At 39.2% G+C, this 16,374-nt stretch overlaps 1 protein-coding gene across 1 annotated transcript in view; it reads left to right on the plus strand.

The window, feature by feature from the left end:
• The window catches only part of arhgef3 (Rho guanine nucleotide exchange factor (GEF) 3), a 223,559-nt gene that overhangs the window by 70,979 nt on the left and 136,206 nt on the right, over nucleotides 1–16,374 (plus strand). The window contains exon 3 of the mRNA XM_051694813.1: nucleotides 6,388–6,454. Within this exon, the coding sequence (XP_051550773.1) occupies nucleotides 6,388–6,454 (67 nt within the window). The remainder of the gene's footprint in view (nucleotides 1–6,387; nucleotides 6,455–16,374) is intronic.

Below are 16,374 nucleotides of genomic sequence, written 5' to 3' on the forward strand. Positions count from 1 at the left end.
GTCTTGTTTTTCTTCTTTTTTAAGCTGTGCTACCTCTGGTAAGGTGCTATATAAATGTAACATTATAATTATTATTATTATTTTACGAAATAATGGTGTCTTATTGTAAAAAAAAAATGCTGATAGATTTACAGGACTTTCACCTGTTTGTAGGCTATATTGATTTTATTTTCAATTCTTTTAATGTTTGAATTTGTATTTATTATTCACTGCAAAATGTGTGCTTGACATTTTACATTTTGCTGGATATCTCCTGCCTCCAGAATTTCATGCAGATATTAATATCAGAAATACCAGGAGAAACCACAGTAGCCTACAAATTCAGCTTCATCTGGTAAGAAAAAAAAAAGAATAAAATAATGTTGTTTTTTTTAAAAAATAATAGTTGTATAATAATAATAATAAAAATAATATTTAAAGTAACATTTAAAAATGGGCATTTCATTTAGTTTTGACACACTTCCGGTTTAAGCCCCACCAACACCCGGTTCTATCTGAATACAGAGACAGATACAGATAATTTTGTCATATGGACTGATACAGATACAAATACAGTATGCACACACCTACTTGTTTTTACCTATTTATGTCCCCATTTAGATCTCTAAATAAACGTGTGTGTGTGTGTGTGTGTGTGTGAAAGTGTATCTGTGTGTGTATGTAGTGTTTATCTATCTGAGGATGTGTTTTATGAATATCATGCTATTATCTGTGTGTCTGTTCAGCGTTGTTATCATCGATCACTGAACTTAATTTTTTTCCTGTGGGAATAAAACCTTTAAAGCGTTAGGTTTAGTCTCGACCTGTGGCAAATCTAAAAGCTTTAGTTGAGTCTAGACTTGTGTTTAAATTAAAGATACTGAACAGGAAGTTCGCATAATTCATTGTTCAAAAAGTGACCACAGTTAAGCTGTGTAAATGTGTTCTACTTGGCTGTGTGTTACAGTGAATTTACCACAGGTCAGAGATGTTCTTAGGCACAACGCAAAGCTATTTGATATCGAACCAATCTACAATTAATATTCAATTAATACAAATTAGAATAAACAATTCTTCCACGGAGTAATAGACAGTAGTTCATAAGTAGTTTTTAAAGTCGCTTGCTACATTCAAAATAAATACAGGGGAAAAATTTATCAGCATTGCATGGTTTTGTTCAGTCCCCACAGAGACAAAAATGAGCCAGGTCACTGGTATACTTATGAATAGGAGAAGTCGTTACGCTGAATATGGTGACTGTAAGAATGAATGTCCCGCCTTAAAGTTAATAGAGCAAATTCACTTTTTTATAGTGACATCACCTGTCCGTTTTCACTGAGAACGTGCATGTGGATTGGCTGTACAAGCCTGAAAAATAGAGTTTTTTAGCTTGATCTGAGCTAAAGAGCTCAGTTTACGATATGATTGTTGTTTACAAATATGATTCATTTGATATGGTTGTCAAATGAACCGTTTGCTACTTCAGGGTTTGTGCAATGTCTTGGTGAGATGTATATCTACTGATAAGCAATCATGATGATGGGGATCTATAAAATATCATAATTTGTTTACAGTCCTGAATTTGTGCTTGAGTCACAGATCCAAATGGAAATCTAAAGAAGCCAACACATTCGCATGACAATTCGTAGCAATTTGAGATGGTGAAATCTTATGACTTTTAGATCACATACGCTGCCCTCGTCTCTTTCTAAACCCTGATATTTCCTTTCTTCCTTGTTATACAAAATTTATTTTCCAATTAACATCATGCTAAGAGATTTGACTTTATGGTTAGGTTTATGTATGAGGTTATGAGGTTTAGGTGTTAAAAATCACAAACGTGTTCAAAACCCAGGAGTTTCTCTTACTTCTGTGGTACACAACAGGGCTTTTTAAATTACTATCATGGTTATGTTTAGGATCTATATGGTTTTAGACTTTATTGTTAGGTTTACATCTGCTTCAAAATATGTTTTGTGTACCACCGAATATAGAAAATATCAACAAGACGAGAGAAGTGTACGGTATGTGATTGGCTGATTCAAAGGTCGTATTTTTCAATACGAGCCAACTCATACGATTTTGCCATCTCGTACTATTCTTATGAATTATCATGAGATCAGGTTGAAAGAACACTAGATATCTTAAACTGGGTGTTCCCACAAACAGCACTTTTGGACATTTTCAGCTCAGTTTCAACAATGTGCCTATTTAAAGCAATTCTTCTCTTGGGGGGCATAAAGACTTCAATTTAATAACAATAATAAACTTGATTTTTATATAGCGCCTTTAAAAGTTGCTTCTCAAAGTGCTTTACAATTTAAAACAAAATACAAAAATAACAAATATACACAATATTTTATTTATAAGCAGACATAATAAACCACTATGTAAAAACTTGTCAAGTTTGTCAAGTTGTCAAAGTTGTCATTTACTCATGACAAATTACATTCATTTTCTGTCAGAGCTACAGTAGGTTGAAGAAGGTTGAAAGTCAAGTATGCAAGATAACTATGGCTCTAATTGATCCATAAATTATATAATCGGATACTAATATACTGTATATGTACTGTATGTGTGTGTGTGTGTGTGTGTGTGTGTGTCATATATATATGATTTATATAAAGATTTATATATATATATCATGTTTTTATATATTTACACTGTATTTATTTATAGATTTATGTATATTCATAATAGTGCAGCTAACTATTTTTTTTAAAGGTCAGCTTAACTGTAGGTTAACTACTTTCAGTCATTTTAGTTTGTAGTGTGAAAAGCCACAGTTCCAGTGTTACTTGCCCAAACATAAGCTTAGCTTTTAGCCTAAACACAAAGTTAAACACCAGCTCACTTTGTGTACATTACCAGTGAAGCTGTGATGTTAAATATAAGTGGTAAGAATATGAATAAATATGAATGTGTTTATATATATATATATATATATATATATATATATATATATATATATATATATATATATATATATATATATATAAAATGTTTTTATTTTTTATAATCTATAATATTTAAAAAAAATAATAAGATGTCTTCAAAGAAAATTATAAGACTTTAAGACTATTAACACATTACAGTAAAATACATTTGGGGAAATGTGTAGTAAAATGTAATTGCTAAGTATAATTTTCTTTTGATGTTGTCATTAAATGTGAATTGTACAAGTTTTCATAGGATTCAACCAGAGAGCAGGGTGGTCAATCGCTGATTTAACTATAAAAAGGGCAAGAATATAAAAAAAATCTCAGAAAATTAATGTATTGCTTTTTTCCACGTTAATACATTTTCATGTTTTCTTCAAAACAATGCTTTAATTTGTTTTATTTTACAGCTTTTATAAATCATAAAAATAAAATTTTCCTCAAGGTCAGATGCCTTCTCAAAAAATGCTATTGTTTTACTTTTAGATAAAGATTGCAAGTTGGGGGCCTGGGTAGCTCAGCAAGTAAAGACACTGACTACCCCCTGGAGTCGCGAGTTTGAATCCAGGGCGTGCTGAGTGACTCCAGCCAGGTCTCCTAAGCAACCAAATTGGCCCGGTTGTTAGGGAGGGTAGAGTCACGTTGGGTTCAGAGCAAGAACCACATTATAGCGACCACAAGGAGGTTACACCTTGTGGTCGCTATAATGTGGTTCTCGCTCTCGGTGGAGCAAGTGTTGAGTTGTGTGTGGATGCCGCGGAGAATAGCGTGAAGCCTCCACATGCGCTATGTCTCCGCGGTAATGCGCTCAAGCCACGTGATAAGATGCGTCTCAGATGCGGAGGCAACTGAGATTCGTCCTCCACCACCCGGATTGAGGCAAGTCACTACGCCACCATGAGGATTTAGAGCACATTGGGAATTGGGCATTCCAAATTGGGGAGAAAAGGGGAAAGAAAAAAAAAGATTGCAAGTTGATGCAATAGTTTTTATACAAAGTCACATGACCTCAGTATTTGCCCGGGACTCCTTTTCAATATTTTTCACAAAAAATGTGTCCGACTAACTCATTACTCCTCTCCCTAGCTTCTGAAATGTTTGTACTCTCCAGAATGCAAAAACCTTTTAGGGATAACAACAAATTGCTAAAATTAAATGCACATTCTGCACAATATTAATAAAAAACGTACATCATTTAAATGTATTGACATTTGTAACACATTTTTAATACATTATCCATTGGCAAAGCAGTTGGTACTGATTTTGGAACTAAGGGAGAATGAAATCTCAATTCTGCAGATAATCTCAAAATGGCAAATAAACCAAAATATTGGTCTGTGACTAGTGTGAAATGTACTTTTTCAAAGTATTAAGCATTCTCTCAGTTCTTAGTTCACTATTAGTTCACTAGTTTTAAAATGTTTTTTTTTTTTTTTTTTTTTTTTTTTATGTTTATGTTTTTTAAATTTTAGTTTTAACATTTTTCACCATATTTATGACAACAAAGAGCAAGCTGAAATATTTCAAGAACTGCAAGTAGCCTTCTGGCAAAAAAAAAAAGAAAAAAAAAAAGCCATTTCTCAGCAGTTCTTGTCACAATAGCCAGTGGCACTAAAACTGGAGTGCGACCGATCAGCATGATCAGCTCAGAGGGTTTCTGGTTCAGAGAACTGTCATTGATTAGAGCTTCTGACACATTCCTGTTTGTTTACTAAACTGCAGTTAATGAAAATGAGCTTCAACTGATACAATAGAAAAACCTTCTCATCTGATCAGTTACTATGTGAATTACTGGAATGTATCAGCCATCTAATGTTTCTTGTTGAAAAACATAAGTGATTTTCATCATTCATCAGTTCATCAGTCATGTACCTACACCTGGCTTAACCTGTGTGAGCCTACCGGTCTTTAAAGTCAACATGAATCAAAATGGACTCGATTTACCTGTCCCAGTTTTTCTCAGCTGAGTGGGCATATATGTTTTAAAGAAACTATATGCCTTTTCAAAAATAAATACATAAATAAATACAATTTAGTGAAAGTATGAGATTTATTCTTGTTCACAGTCTTTACTGGTGGGGAAATATGGAGTAAGTGTGAAACAGTCATTTTGCTCAGTTGCTGAATAGGACCCAGTAGAAAATAGCAAACAATAAAGTAACAATTTAATATTTGTTTAGCTATCAAGCAATTATGGGGGACAAGGGAATGACAAACTAAGAATAGCTGCATTTTTTGTATTTTTTGTATTTTTTACTTAGTTTAATTTTTTTTTAATAATACTTTGAAATCTGCAATGTTATAATGGGAGTCAATCAGTCACCTATTGACAAATGTGTCACTGTAGTTTCCCACTGGTCACAATTGATAATTCTTTGTAAAATACAACAACTCTTTTTAGACCCTTCATATTTCAAACTAAATTTCGGTCACAATTGTAACCGGTGGGATTAAATGGGTTTGCATGTTCCTGGTCTTGTTGTGAATGATTCATCTTTATTCTAAAGAAAAAAATGTCATGTGGGTGGTGAAAATTAATATTAGCCAAAAATATCAAAGCCTACTCTTTACAAGCCAATCAAATCCTGATGGATAAAATCAAGTCCTGCCCTTCCCTCTGAATATTCAGTTACACTCTGAATATTCAAATATGTCAAAAGTTAAATTCTTTGTGAAGGTTATTTCATGTTGTTCATGTTAAAGTATGCTCTAAATGAAGTTCTAAATGTAAATTCATGAGGAGCTTGTTCATCTAGGCTTGCCAATCATTTTATTAGTATATATAAGCAGCCCCCTCACTCACACCGGTGACAATTCTTCCGGCATCCCCCCTCCTCCCCATCTCCACCTTTATAATGCCTATACCAATTATCATTTCAAAACTGTCTATTTCTTGCTTTAGTCAGATAGTCCAGGAGGGGATCAAAAAGCTCAAGCCCAGTCCCGCACTTGAGCCCCTCCGTTAAAGACAGCACACCAAATCTGTTTACCTTAATGTGCAACAGGACTATATGAACCTGTGAACTCATGAAACACCTAAGGTACACTCTACAGACTTAGTGTGCACTTTAAGACAACACGCAGTAGGCTACTGTTTTCTTTCATTCAAGTCATCACAGCGTCTATTTAATATCAGTTTATCACATTAATGCTTCTTTACTGCCTGCCAATCAGCCCACTTCTTCTTCAAGCGTTCTGTCATCTGTGACTGTGACCTCAGGCTTTACAAACACACACAATATTACCATCAGTTTTGCATGAGCTTTCATTGTTTTTTCATGAAAAATGGCCCTTGTCAGTTTCAACACATCTTCAGACAGCCTTCACTTTGCACTCAGTTTTTTTATCTGATGTTTGTGAATAACTCTCAGTGGTTTCAGTCTGTGTGTTTTTTTCTGACTGAGTTGAACCTGATCGATCGATCCATTTGATCTTGTGTCTGATGTCTTGTGTTGTTTTTCCCCCTCAGGCCGATGTTGCAGAGGAAGGAGTCATTTTCTCTCCTGTCTGCGTCAGAGAAGTGGCTCTTCAGAGGGGTGAGTTAAGCATGGCTGGGATTGTTGAGGGACATTCACAGATTAGCTAGAGTTTGAGTTATTTTCAGACTGTTTTTGAAGATTCATAAATGTAAAGCAGGCCGTAAGAGCAGTCATAGTTTATTTCGTAATTGAAGAAAGCGATGAAGAGATAGACATAGAAGGGGTAAAACAATTCGAAAAAATAAGAAAACCCATCTCTTTATTGAAGATGATTTTGAGATGAGATGAACACACAGTAACAATATCTATGAGTTTAAATATGGGCTTTGTAAAATGTTTTGGCATTGGTGTGCTCCTTCAACTTAAAATAAATCAAAAGGAGTAAAGGCCTCACACAACATTGTTTATTTCAGCCAAAGACCTTTTTAATTAACTGCCCACATTTTCTCAGATGAGCAAACAACTTATGTTTTGTAAATCTCACTCTAATAATTATGTTGATATAAGGCTTGTCAGGTTAGTTTTTAAGTCCTAAGCATGATCTTTAGACATTTACATTACATGTACATTCATTAGTGGTGTTTACGTAGGCAAGGATCACTATTACTATTGCTCATAGAGTTAGTGATTTGAACAAACCCCTAACATGTATTATACTTCAGAATGTAACTCAGGTGGCACCATTTGTGCTGCAAACATGAGAGATACCTTAAACCATGCAGCTTGATGAGGAGCTTGATACTATTATTTTTCTATTATAATTTGCTTTAACAATTTTTGTCTGATGGATTAAAATATCCCCAAAATATCCCACAGATTACATTGAGGGACCCAAGTTATTTGTAGAGACCATATTATAAAATAAACTTAGGGTGGACTCTTTTTAATTCAATCAGCAACAATCTAGCAAAACACCTTATTAGCTGCATTACAACGCCCTAGCAACTCTCCAGAACCAGGATTTGACATTATTTATTTTTTTGCTCACTGGCCACTGTAGCTAGTGGTTTTCGAAAGTCACTAGCCACTCAGCATTTTCATTAGCCAAAATCCTCCACCTTTAAAAAATGATAAAGGTAACTGAAGACTGTAACTGCATGCATTTGTTTGGGCATTTTATTTGAATGAGAAAGATTTGAGGTTAGCAGAACTCTTAATAATTTAAGTCTGAAAGCAAACATGGCCAGTTAGAACAGGAGGAAAACCATGTCAAAAATTTTATTATTATTCAAGTCCAGACTTTAAACCCCTTCTTTATAAATTGTATTTGCCCTTATGAAAGTTTATCATTGTTCTGCCATTGTTTAATGGTGGTATGGAACTTTCATGTCCCAGGGGTTGATTTTTTATAGAAACTAACAGAACATTACAGAACTTGTAATAAAATTGTACATTTCTGTCATAATATTAGTTAATTATGACATAAACATATGAAGTAAACATTTTTATTTATGACATAAATAAATAAAATTATGTGAAACATTTTAATAAGGGTGATGATGTATAGTTTGGAACGTCTTTATTTTATTTTTCTATCTTTGTGCATGGCACAGGGTTGTCTCCTTTTTTCTTGTCAGTGCTGTTTATATTGTCGAGGCTGTGTAGAATTCAAATGGGTTGCATAAGTTTTGTGGTCTGTGCTGCAATATCGAGGGAATGCGGTGGTTCGTTCAAAACCACGCTTCATTACCGCAGTGCAGATGTGCTTGTCAAATATGGAAAGCATATTTAGTGCTCATAAAGCACTGAACGTGAGATGAATATCTTTACATTTGCCGGCCCATCATTCACAGAATTTTCAATGTAGTACAAACCCTAAAAATGTCACTATCCAAAGTGGCTAATACGAGTTACATGCTTGCAACTACATAACATAACAATGTACTAAAAACCACCCAGAGCAATTACATAGTGATGCCCTAGCAACCACCCCTAGCACAATAGCGGTGAGTTTTACTCAAGCAAACACCACTCAAATTTTCTTCAGAACTTGGGAAAATCTAGTTTTAAACTTTATTTCTTACCATGTTTGTTGTATCCACTTACCATGTTATAATGACAAGCTGGTATGAAATTGTAACACTATAAAGGATGGGCAAGGAGGAGGCGGGAACCGGCTGAACAGTCGAAGTAATATTTAATGTAAACTTAAACAAAAAGACACCAACACAAATGCACACACGGCAGCTGCATGTGACTCTCTCTCTCCCGAACTGCCGCATCTGGCTGCATTTATCCCTCTCCTCGGCTGATTAGCCCAATTGGGGGCTGGGCGTGCACAGTCACAGCCTGGCCCCACCCTCCTCCTCGTCACAGAAATGTATGCAGGTAACATTAGACAATACAGAAGCAAACACTGCTGAAAAAAAAAAACTTAGATTAAACCAATTTAAGATGGTCTTAAAAAGATCTCTCAGTCTGACCAGCTGAAAAGTGCCCCAAATCCACTGTTAAACCACCCAACAGACAAGCCTGACCAAGATGGAAGACCATTAACCCAGCTTAGGCTGGTTTTAGCTGGGGGTTTTTTGTAAACTAATTGTGGAGCTTTGAATGATGTCATCATTGTGCATTTTAAATAACTTTAGCTGAAATCATCTGAAGAGCCGTGCTTTTGCTGTATTTTTTCCCCCATTTTTTGGAACTTTTTATTTAGCTTTCAATTGATTTAAAAGGGAACAAACTCAATTTACATAAATAAAAAAATAGACAATAACAGAACAAAAACCAAAGCCTGTGGTGGAGGATTACATACTATGATCTACTCATTCTTCCAAACCCTTTTTACTTTTATTTGCTTTGTATTTTAGCCATTTCCCCCTGTCTTTTTTAAAAAAAACTTAGTCCCTTGTTTTCAGGCTATAAGTCAGCTTTTCCATTGTTAAAATTTCATCAGTAATGTCAAGCCATTGATTACAATCCGAGCAATCAGTCTCATGAATTCCTTGTAATAGTCTTTTTTCTCAGCCACAAGACATACAGTATCTTAACCATGTACTGATCACTTCTCTGCACTGTTCCTGCAATGTTTCCCAGATATAAGATAACAGAGATTTGGGGAATTTAATTTCCCAATACCTCACACAATACTGAATGTACACTATCCCAGAAAGGCTGCAGTTCCTTATAACTTACAACTTCTGCCTGGCACACTGCCTCCAACATATCTGCTGCCTAGCTATTTCACAACTTTGATCTTGGGTGTGATAAAGTAACAGATCTAGCCCTTCCAAAAAAAATCTCTCCTTTGAGAGTTTGTGGTAGTTTGGTGAGTTTTCCACATATCATACCACATCTTTTCTGTGATCTTGACCTTCAGCTCTCTTTCCCATTTCATCTTTTATATACAATGTTAAATAAGGTCTTGATGTAATCAAACTATGATACAGGGAAGATAGAATTCTTGTGTTATTGAAGCTTTTGTATGCACCCACAATCAAATGACTAAAAGGAATGAAATTCTTTTGTGGTTCCTTTAATATAATAGACCTCTTAACAAATATTGGTTCCTAAGACCAAATGTCTTCTTTAAGTCTTGAAAACTTCTCATTTCTCATTTCAGTGCATACTGCTATTATTTATTTTTCAGTCCAATGTTTGAATATTTAATCATACTGTTATGACTTTTCACATAAATGGCTCAACACAACACTGATTCTGATTATGTCACTAGATGAGCATTCAGGGTATGTCTGATAATAACTCTAGCAGAATTTGCACATTCACTCACAGAAGTAGTCAGTCTTTGGTATCATGTGACAAGAATGCTGCTGTTGTCCTCGAACAGTAAGTATGCAGTCGTCTAGAAATCTGATGTAGTCCATAGTGTCCATGGGAGGATATGGAAGTTCATCCTGTAGGGCCTTGGCCCACTCAAAATGGCAGCAGAGACCACATGGCCCTTTGTTCTATAATCAAAGGAGAGACATTGAACTCAGTTTCCCAGGATCCTTCACAAATTCACAACTGGATGCGAAGTCCCGCCCATGGACCCAGTCTCAAACGGCATTGGTCGAAAGTGGCCTACAACCGATGACGTCATCTTGTCAATAAAACCAGTGGACAGATGAAGTTCGGCCTCTCTGTGCTAAGCTCTGCCTGGCTGTTAAGGGACATCTGTACTGTGCACGTACTGAAGGAGTTTTCCCTCCGTTTTGGACTGAGAACAAAGAGACCACGTTTTTCTAACCTCACCATTTGGCCACGGTAGAGTAAGATTAACTTAGCTTTGTTCAAGTTTTATAGTATACTTATAACAACCGGTTCAGTTTCACTGTAAAGCAACAGTGAATTTATTTGGAAAAACGGAAAGGCGACCAGTTTCCCTTCTCCCTCTTTTTCATTCAGCGTTGACTACTTTCTTCATTCTTCTCCATCGCTGGATCCGAAGAATAAAGCAGAGATGCGTCTTTTCGCTGACGAGCGTAAGACAAGGGACCATCCAGACCGTTTCTCCTGACCGCTCAATGCAACAGGAATTCCAATGGATAACCCTACTGAAATCACACAGGATTTCCCAAGTAAGGCTTGATATCTGGGTAGATTTAGTTTAGAAACTGTGATTTTTCTTGTGAAACTAAATCGTATTTTTGATTCTAAATGCTGATGTTTTGAGTATATTTGTATGTTAAACTCTGCTCGCTGTTTCGAGTTGGGAGATTGGTATTTAGTTTTCTTTTGGGGTTACGTTTGTTTTGTTGAGTGATCTGAACTAGTAATTCAGTCCCGCTGTTACGAGCGGTTACCCTTAATTAAATTGCATGCACTTTTCCTCTCTCTCTCACTCTCATTCTCTCTCTCTCTCTCACTGATATTCATTGAGTGAGTGGCGCCACGGTTTATGTTCGACTCAGGCTGGTGAACCGAATTCTCCCGCCTGTTTCGTCAGTTCCTTTGTGTGTCCGCTCATTTCCACACACACACACTAGCATATAGCTCCACTGTTAGTTTAGGATTTCCTTGATTTATTTTTGGATTATATTCGGATAGTATTGGCTGTGTTCACTACTGCTTGATTATAATAAATCTTGTTAGATTATAATAAGTACTCCTGTTTGTTTTGTATGAATATTGTGTTGACAAAAACTCCCAAGTTACCTCAGAGTACTGTTATTTTATTGGTGTTAGAAACTAACTGTAACTAGATTACTATTAGATTTGTATGGCAATAATTTAACTAGTTTTTTCCCCTTTTTGATTATTTTGATTAACAATTAAGATACTCAACCTACAGGGTAGATTTTGTTTTGTGAGACTCAATCAGTAACTTGCTATCATTTTTCTCTTTTCAAAGAGCAGTGTCCCGAGAATAGAATTTAATGAGTTAAATTCTATTTAATTATAATTTAAGTGTTATTTAATTATTCCATAATTAATAACAATTAAGTATTGATTATTTCTGATAGTAAAACTGATTTAAACAACCAGTAGCACCTACATAATAATTGGTGCCCCATGTGAGGACGTGATAATTGTTGGCTTCCTCCAATATTCTTGCAAATAACTAAATATTTTAGAGTAGCCAAAGGTTTCCCCTCTTGGCTTCCTTTTTCTACAGGGAGTTCAAACTGCTAAGACACAAGGCCGGTTGTGGTTGTGAATCATTGCAAGTGCTGTGTTAGTGGTTGCTAGTTTGGTACTAATTCATTACTACTTCTGTTTGTGTTTGAGAGATTCAGTCACTAGATACTAACAAAGTAGTCTGACATGCTGATAGTCATACTGTGATTATTAACACCTAAATTAGCAGCTCAAGGAACAGTTAATAATACAAAGCAGTTGCTCGTGAGTGACAGGTAAGTGGTTCCCCCTGTGCATTCTTTCCTCAGGATAACAACTGGTGTGTCAGTGTTTTCCACAGAGCAACAGGTGTCGTAAATCGCCACCCTCAAAACTCAGCTAAGGTTTCAGAATTGTGAACTCATAAAGAGTTCCTATAGGGGTCCACTGGACATCACCCTCTCATCTGTCAAACCAGGGAGATATGAGTAGCCAGTCCCCATCAGCGTCCGGAGCTGAAGCTCCCAGGTCAGGTGAGGAAACCTCACTGTCCAACTGGGTCGCTGACCTCCTCCTTGTCTCTAGAGAAGAAAGGGAGGAGCTTAACAGCTACACACCATCTCAGTGTGATGCTGAAATGGCCGCCGTGGTAGATAATGCACACGATCCTCAAGGGAAGGTAACCACTATCCAGGAGGTAGTTGGTAGGCTGTTTCTACTTTACCACTACAAGGCCCAGTTGCAAATGGCAACACTCAAGGGTGAGGTAAAGACACTTACAGCCCAGTGTAGTCGGCTTGATGCAAGCAATCGCGCTTTACATTGAGACCTCCAGACTACATATACTATGCTGGAGGAGTGTGTAGGAAGACTCCAGTCGGCTGAAAAAGAAAGCCGAGAGGATGCTGACGACCGAGTCTGGCAAGAGAGTCAAGACATACGGGCTAAAGCTCAAGAAGTGCTCCGCTACCCCATCTTTGACCAGAGTGGGGCAGAGGAATCAGAGGATGGTGCTATGGCGAAATACCCTACCCCTGGTTCAGATAGTATTTCAAAACCATTGCTCCAACTCTCGGAGTTAGAGCGCATCCCTGATCGGGACATGAGTCCACCACGTTTCGGAGGCAAGGCCACATTTCGACAATCTTCCCCTCAGGCATCTTTTAGGCCCCGCCCCAGCAGGACGCCTTCCTCACCACAAGGAAAAAGTGGTCTCACCCAACGCCATGGCAATGGGGGCAGGCACTGGTACTCATCCTCTGATGAGTCAGATGGATACAAGCGGGACCAAGACAGGTCTATGCATGCACCAGCTTGACTCCTTTGCGGAGGACATAGAACGTTTTGACCCAGCAAGCCGAGATTCAAATGTCAATGATTACCTTAGGGAAATCGAACATTGTCTTGCCGACTTGCCTCATGCTTCTGCGCGTGAGAAGTTGAAACTCATCTGGAAAACAACTTCCAGAAGCGTCCACGATTTCGTTGAGACTCAACCGCCGTGCATTCGTGACAGCTGTCCGAGGCTTTGCAGGGTTCTGTGCGAGGAGTACTCGCCATATACTGATGAAACATCAGCCACCCTCAGTGCCATCCGCATCCAACAGAAGCGGTTGGAGCCTCCTAGGGAGTACTATAGATGTTTAAGAAATGCATACTTCCAAGGAAGTAATGAGCCAGGTCTGGAAGAAGAGCGAGGGTTCAGGTCTCTCTTCCTCCATAACCTCCACCCCTGCGTGCGAACCCACGTTACACTGATGTGTAAACAGGGTAGACCGACCATGCAGGGAATTAGGAAGATGGCCCAAATGACTTGGGAAACAGTCGTGCGTCCGACTGATAAACCAGAAGACGATGTCAGAGTCCTAGACATCCAGTCTTCAGAGAGGGCAGACTTAGGGCTTGAGGGCTATGAAATACCTCAGTCTAGAGTAAGCTGTGTAGCGGCAGCCCCAAAACGTTTGCCCAACCACCCACAGGGGGGTTGGAGAAACCAAGGGAATGACCACAAGGGTCCCTCCCAGGATCAGAAAAAACATAAAAAACAGAATCCCTCTCCAAAGAAAAAGGAATGTCGAGTTTGTGAAAAGCCCCAGACAGTGGAATGGAAACAAAGGGAATCATTCAGAGCCTCCTGGAAAGAGTGATCTGAAGCATCAGCTCAGCCTCATCCAGAAAAGCCTAGTGGTGACAAAGCACATCAAAGGGTCAGACGATGGCCACAAAAAACCCGATGGTGACAGTCCATCAGCGTGACTAGCCCATGCACTTCCCTGCTCTTCCCCCAAAGTCTACTTTGTAGGCTGGGAGAAGAACACAGGGAAGACCCAGACGCACCCAGTGGCAGTCACGCCCAATACCCATGCTCCGCTTTTTAAATTTTTGGGAGACCTTGTCCACAAGGGTAATACCAGACGCATATACACCTCAGTGTCGGTAGGAAGGTGTATAGACATCCATGCGTTACTGGACACTGGGTCTGAGATCAGCCTAATGTGCGAGGAGACTTTCACAGAAGTCGCCAGGGCAATGCTCTCTCTTGGTAAACCACTGCAGACAGAGTCCTGTGATGTGAGCCTTGTCAGCTACACACAAAACAGAGCCCCCATCACAAAACGCGCTTGGCTTGATATCACCTTCCAGGAGACGACCCTCAATCATCCCATTTACATCTGTGCTTTCGACACAGATCAACTTCTTATTGGCCATGACCTGCTGGACTGACTGGCCCCGCTGATCGACTGCTTTCGCGGGCACATGTGGGCCCAGGTCGCAACCCCGAATCCAGTCCGTCTAGCCCACAGCCGTCACACTTCAGACGACTGGGTCACTTATATCCAAGAGTCAGAGAGACCACTTGTGACACTGTTCTTGAGTCAGTGCTTTGTCATTACCCAGACATCCAGACTCATCTTGGCTCTGGCCTCTTGAGTTATCTGTGACTCCACCGACACCGCAGCTTGGCGGACCCGTAAGCACCCACGAATCACTCCTTTGCTCACTAGAATACTCAAACCCAGCTTTTTACGGCCCCTGCATAGCTGGAGGCATGCATGCTAATGGTATCTTGGTACCTGATGTGCTTGTCGCACTCTGGTCTGAAAAGTCTGCTGTTAGTCAAGCTTTGTACGACAAGCTGTGTCAGAACAGCTCCTCTCTGTCTTTCGTGCACAAAAGTCACCGCCTTCTTTCTGCAGAGTCACCGCAGAGGCCCATCAAGGCTATTGGGATATGTGCTCTTTCCATTCAAATTGGAAAGAAGAGGTTTACACACTTCATGAGTGTGATACCCCAACTTGACCCCTCACTCCTCGTGGGGGCCGATATCCTTGTTAGGTTAGGTGCTCTACTGGACACTGTCAACCAGGTCCTATGGTCTCAGGCAAGCATTGAAAATCATCCAGCAGTGGTTGATCCAGAACACATGTTGTCTGATCAGACCATCCCTCAAGCGTGTCAGGCAGTGAGCAAGTTTGACCTGACTATCCCAGCTAGAACTGCAGGTGCCCCTGTCCTTCTCAAGGGACAGATGATACCTGGTTCACAGGCATTCTTCCAACCCTTGCCATACTTCTGGGAACTCAGCCTGACCATCTGTGGTACACCTCTGCTTGAGCTCAACAACCGCTCAGCTTACTTGCTTGTTCAGAACCTAACAAAAATACCAATTGTTGTGATGGCACATCCAGGGTTGCTGATCGACAGCTCGTTTCATGACTTCGAGCTGACAGTGCCCGTGATTGGAGAGCTGCCTCCATCCTTGACGAGGGGGGAGAACCTCGAAACCCCTCCTTCTCACCTTCCCGAACAAAATGATCACAGTTGCTTGTCATGAGGGGCTACACAATAAAGAAGTCTGCAGTACTGCCTAGGGCACGGAAACGGACATGATTGTGTATGCCCTCACTGCTCACTCGGGTGACATGATTTCAACTGGTGACGAAGCCAGTTCCCCACCAGAGGAACCTTATACGGGATTCGAGGATGAAATAGCACAACAACTCACTAAGGCAGACGCCCTAACGACAGAGAGTCAAAGACAAGAACTGCGGAAGTTGTTTCACGACTTCCAACAGATCTTTTCAAGGGATTCCAACGACTGTGGAATCACTGAACTCCAAACAGTTCGTATCCCAACTGACCCAAATGCACCACCCACATTCGTACGCCAGTACAGAATTCCTTTAGCTGCCTACGAGTCAATCCAAGAGATACTTAACACGTTGCTAAGGAAACACATTATTTGGGAGTGTAACTCCACATACAACTCCCCATTGTGGCCAGTGTTGAAGCCAAATGGAAATTGCCGCTTGACAATTGACTATCGACAACTGAACAAACAGGTCCCTCTTTCACGATGGCCCATGATCCACCTGGATCAGGAGCTTGCGAAAGTGAAAAGAGCCTATTTCTTTTCGACTGTCGATGTGTCCAATGTGTTTTGGACAATGACAGTCGACCCAGTAGATCAGTACAAG

Source organism: Myxocyprinus asiaticus, chromosome 50, assembly GCF_019703515.2.
Source record: "Myxocyprinus asiaticus isolate MX2 ecotype Aquarium Trade chromosome 50, UBuf_Myxa_2, whole genome shotgun sequence".
In the NCBI taxonomy this organism is placed as follows: Eukaryota; Metazoa; Chordata; class Actinopteri; order Cypriniformes; family Catostomidae; genus Myxocyprinus; species Myxocyprinus asiaticus.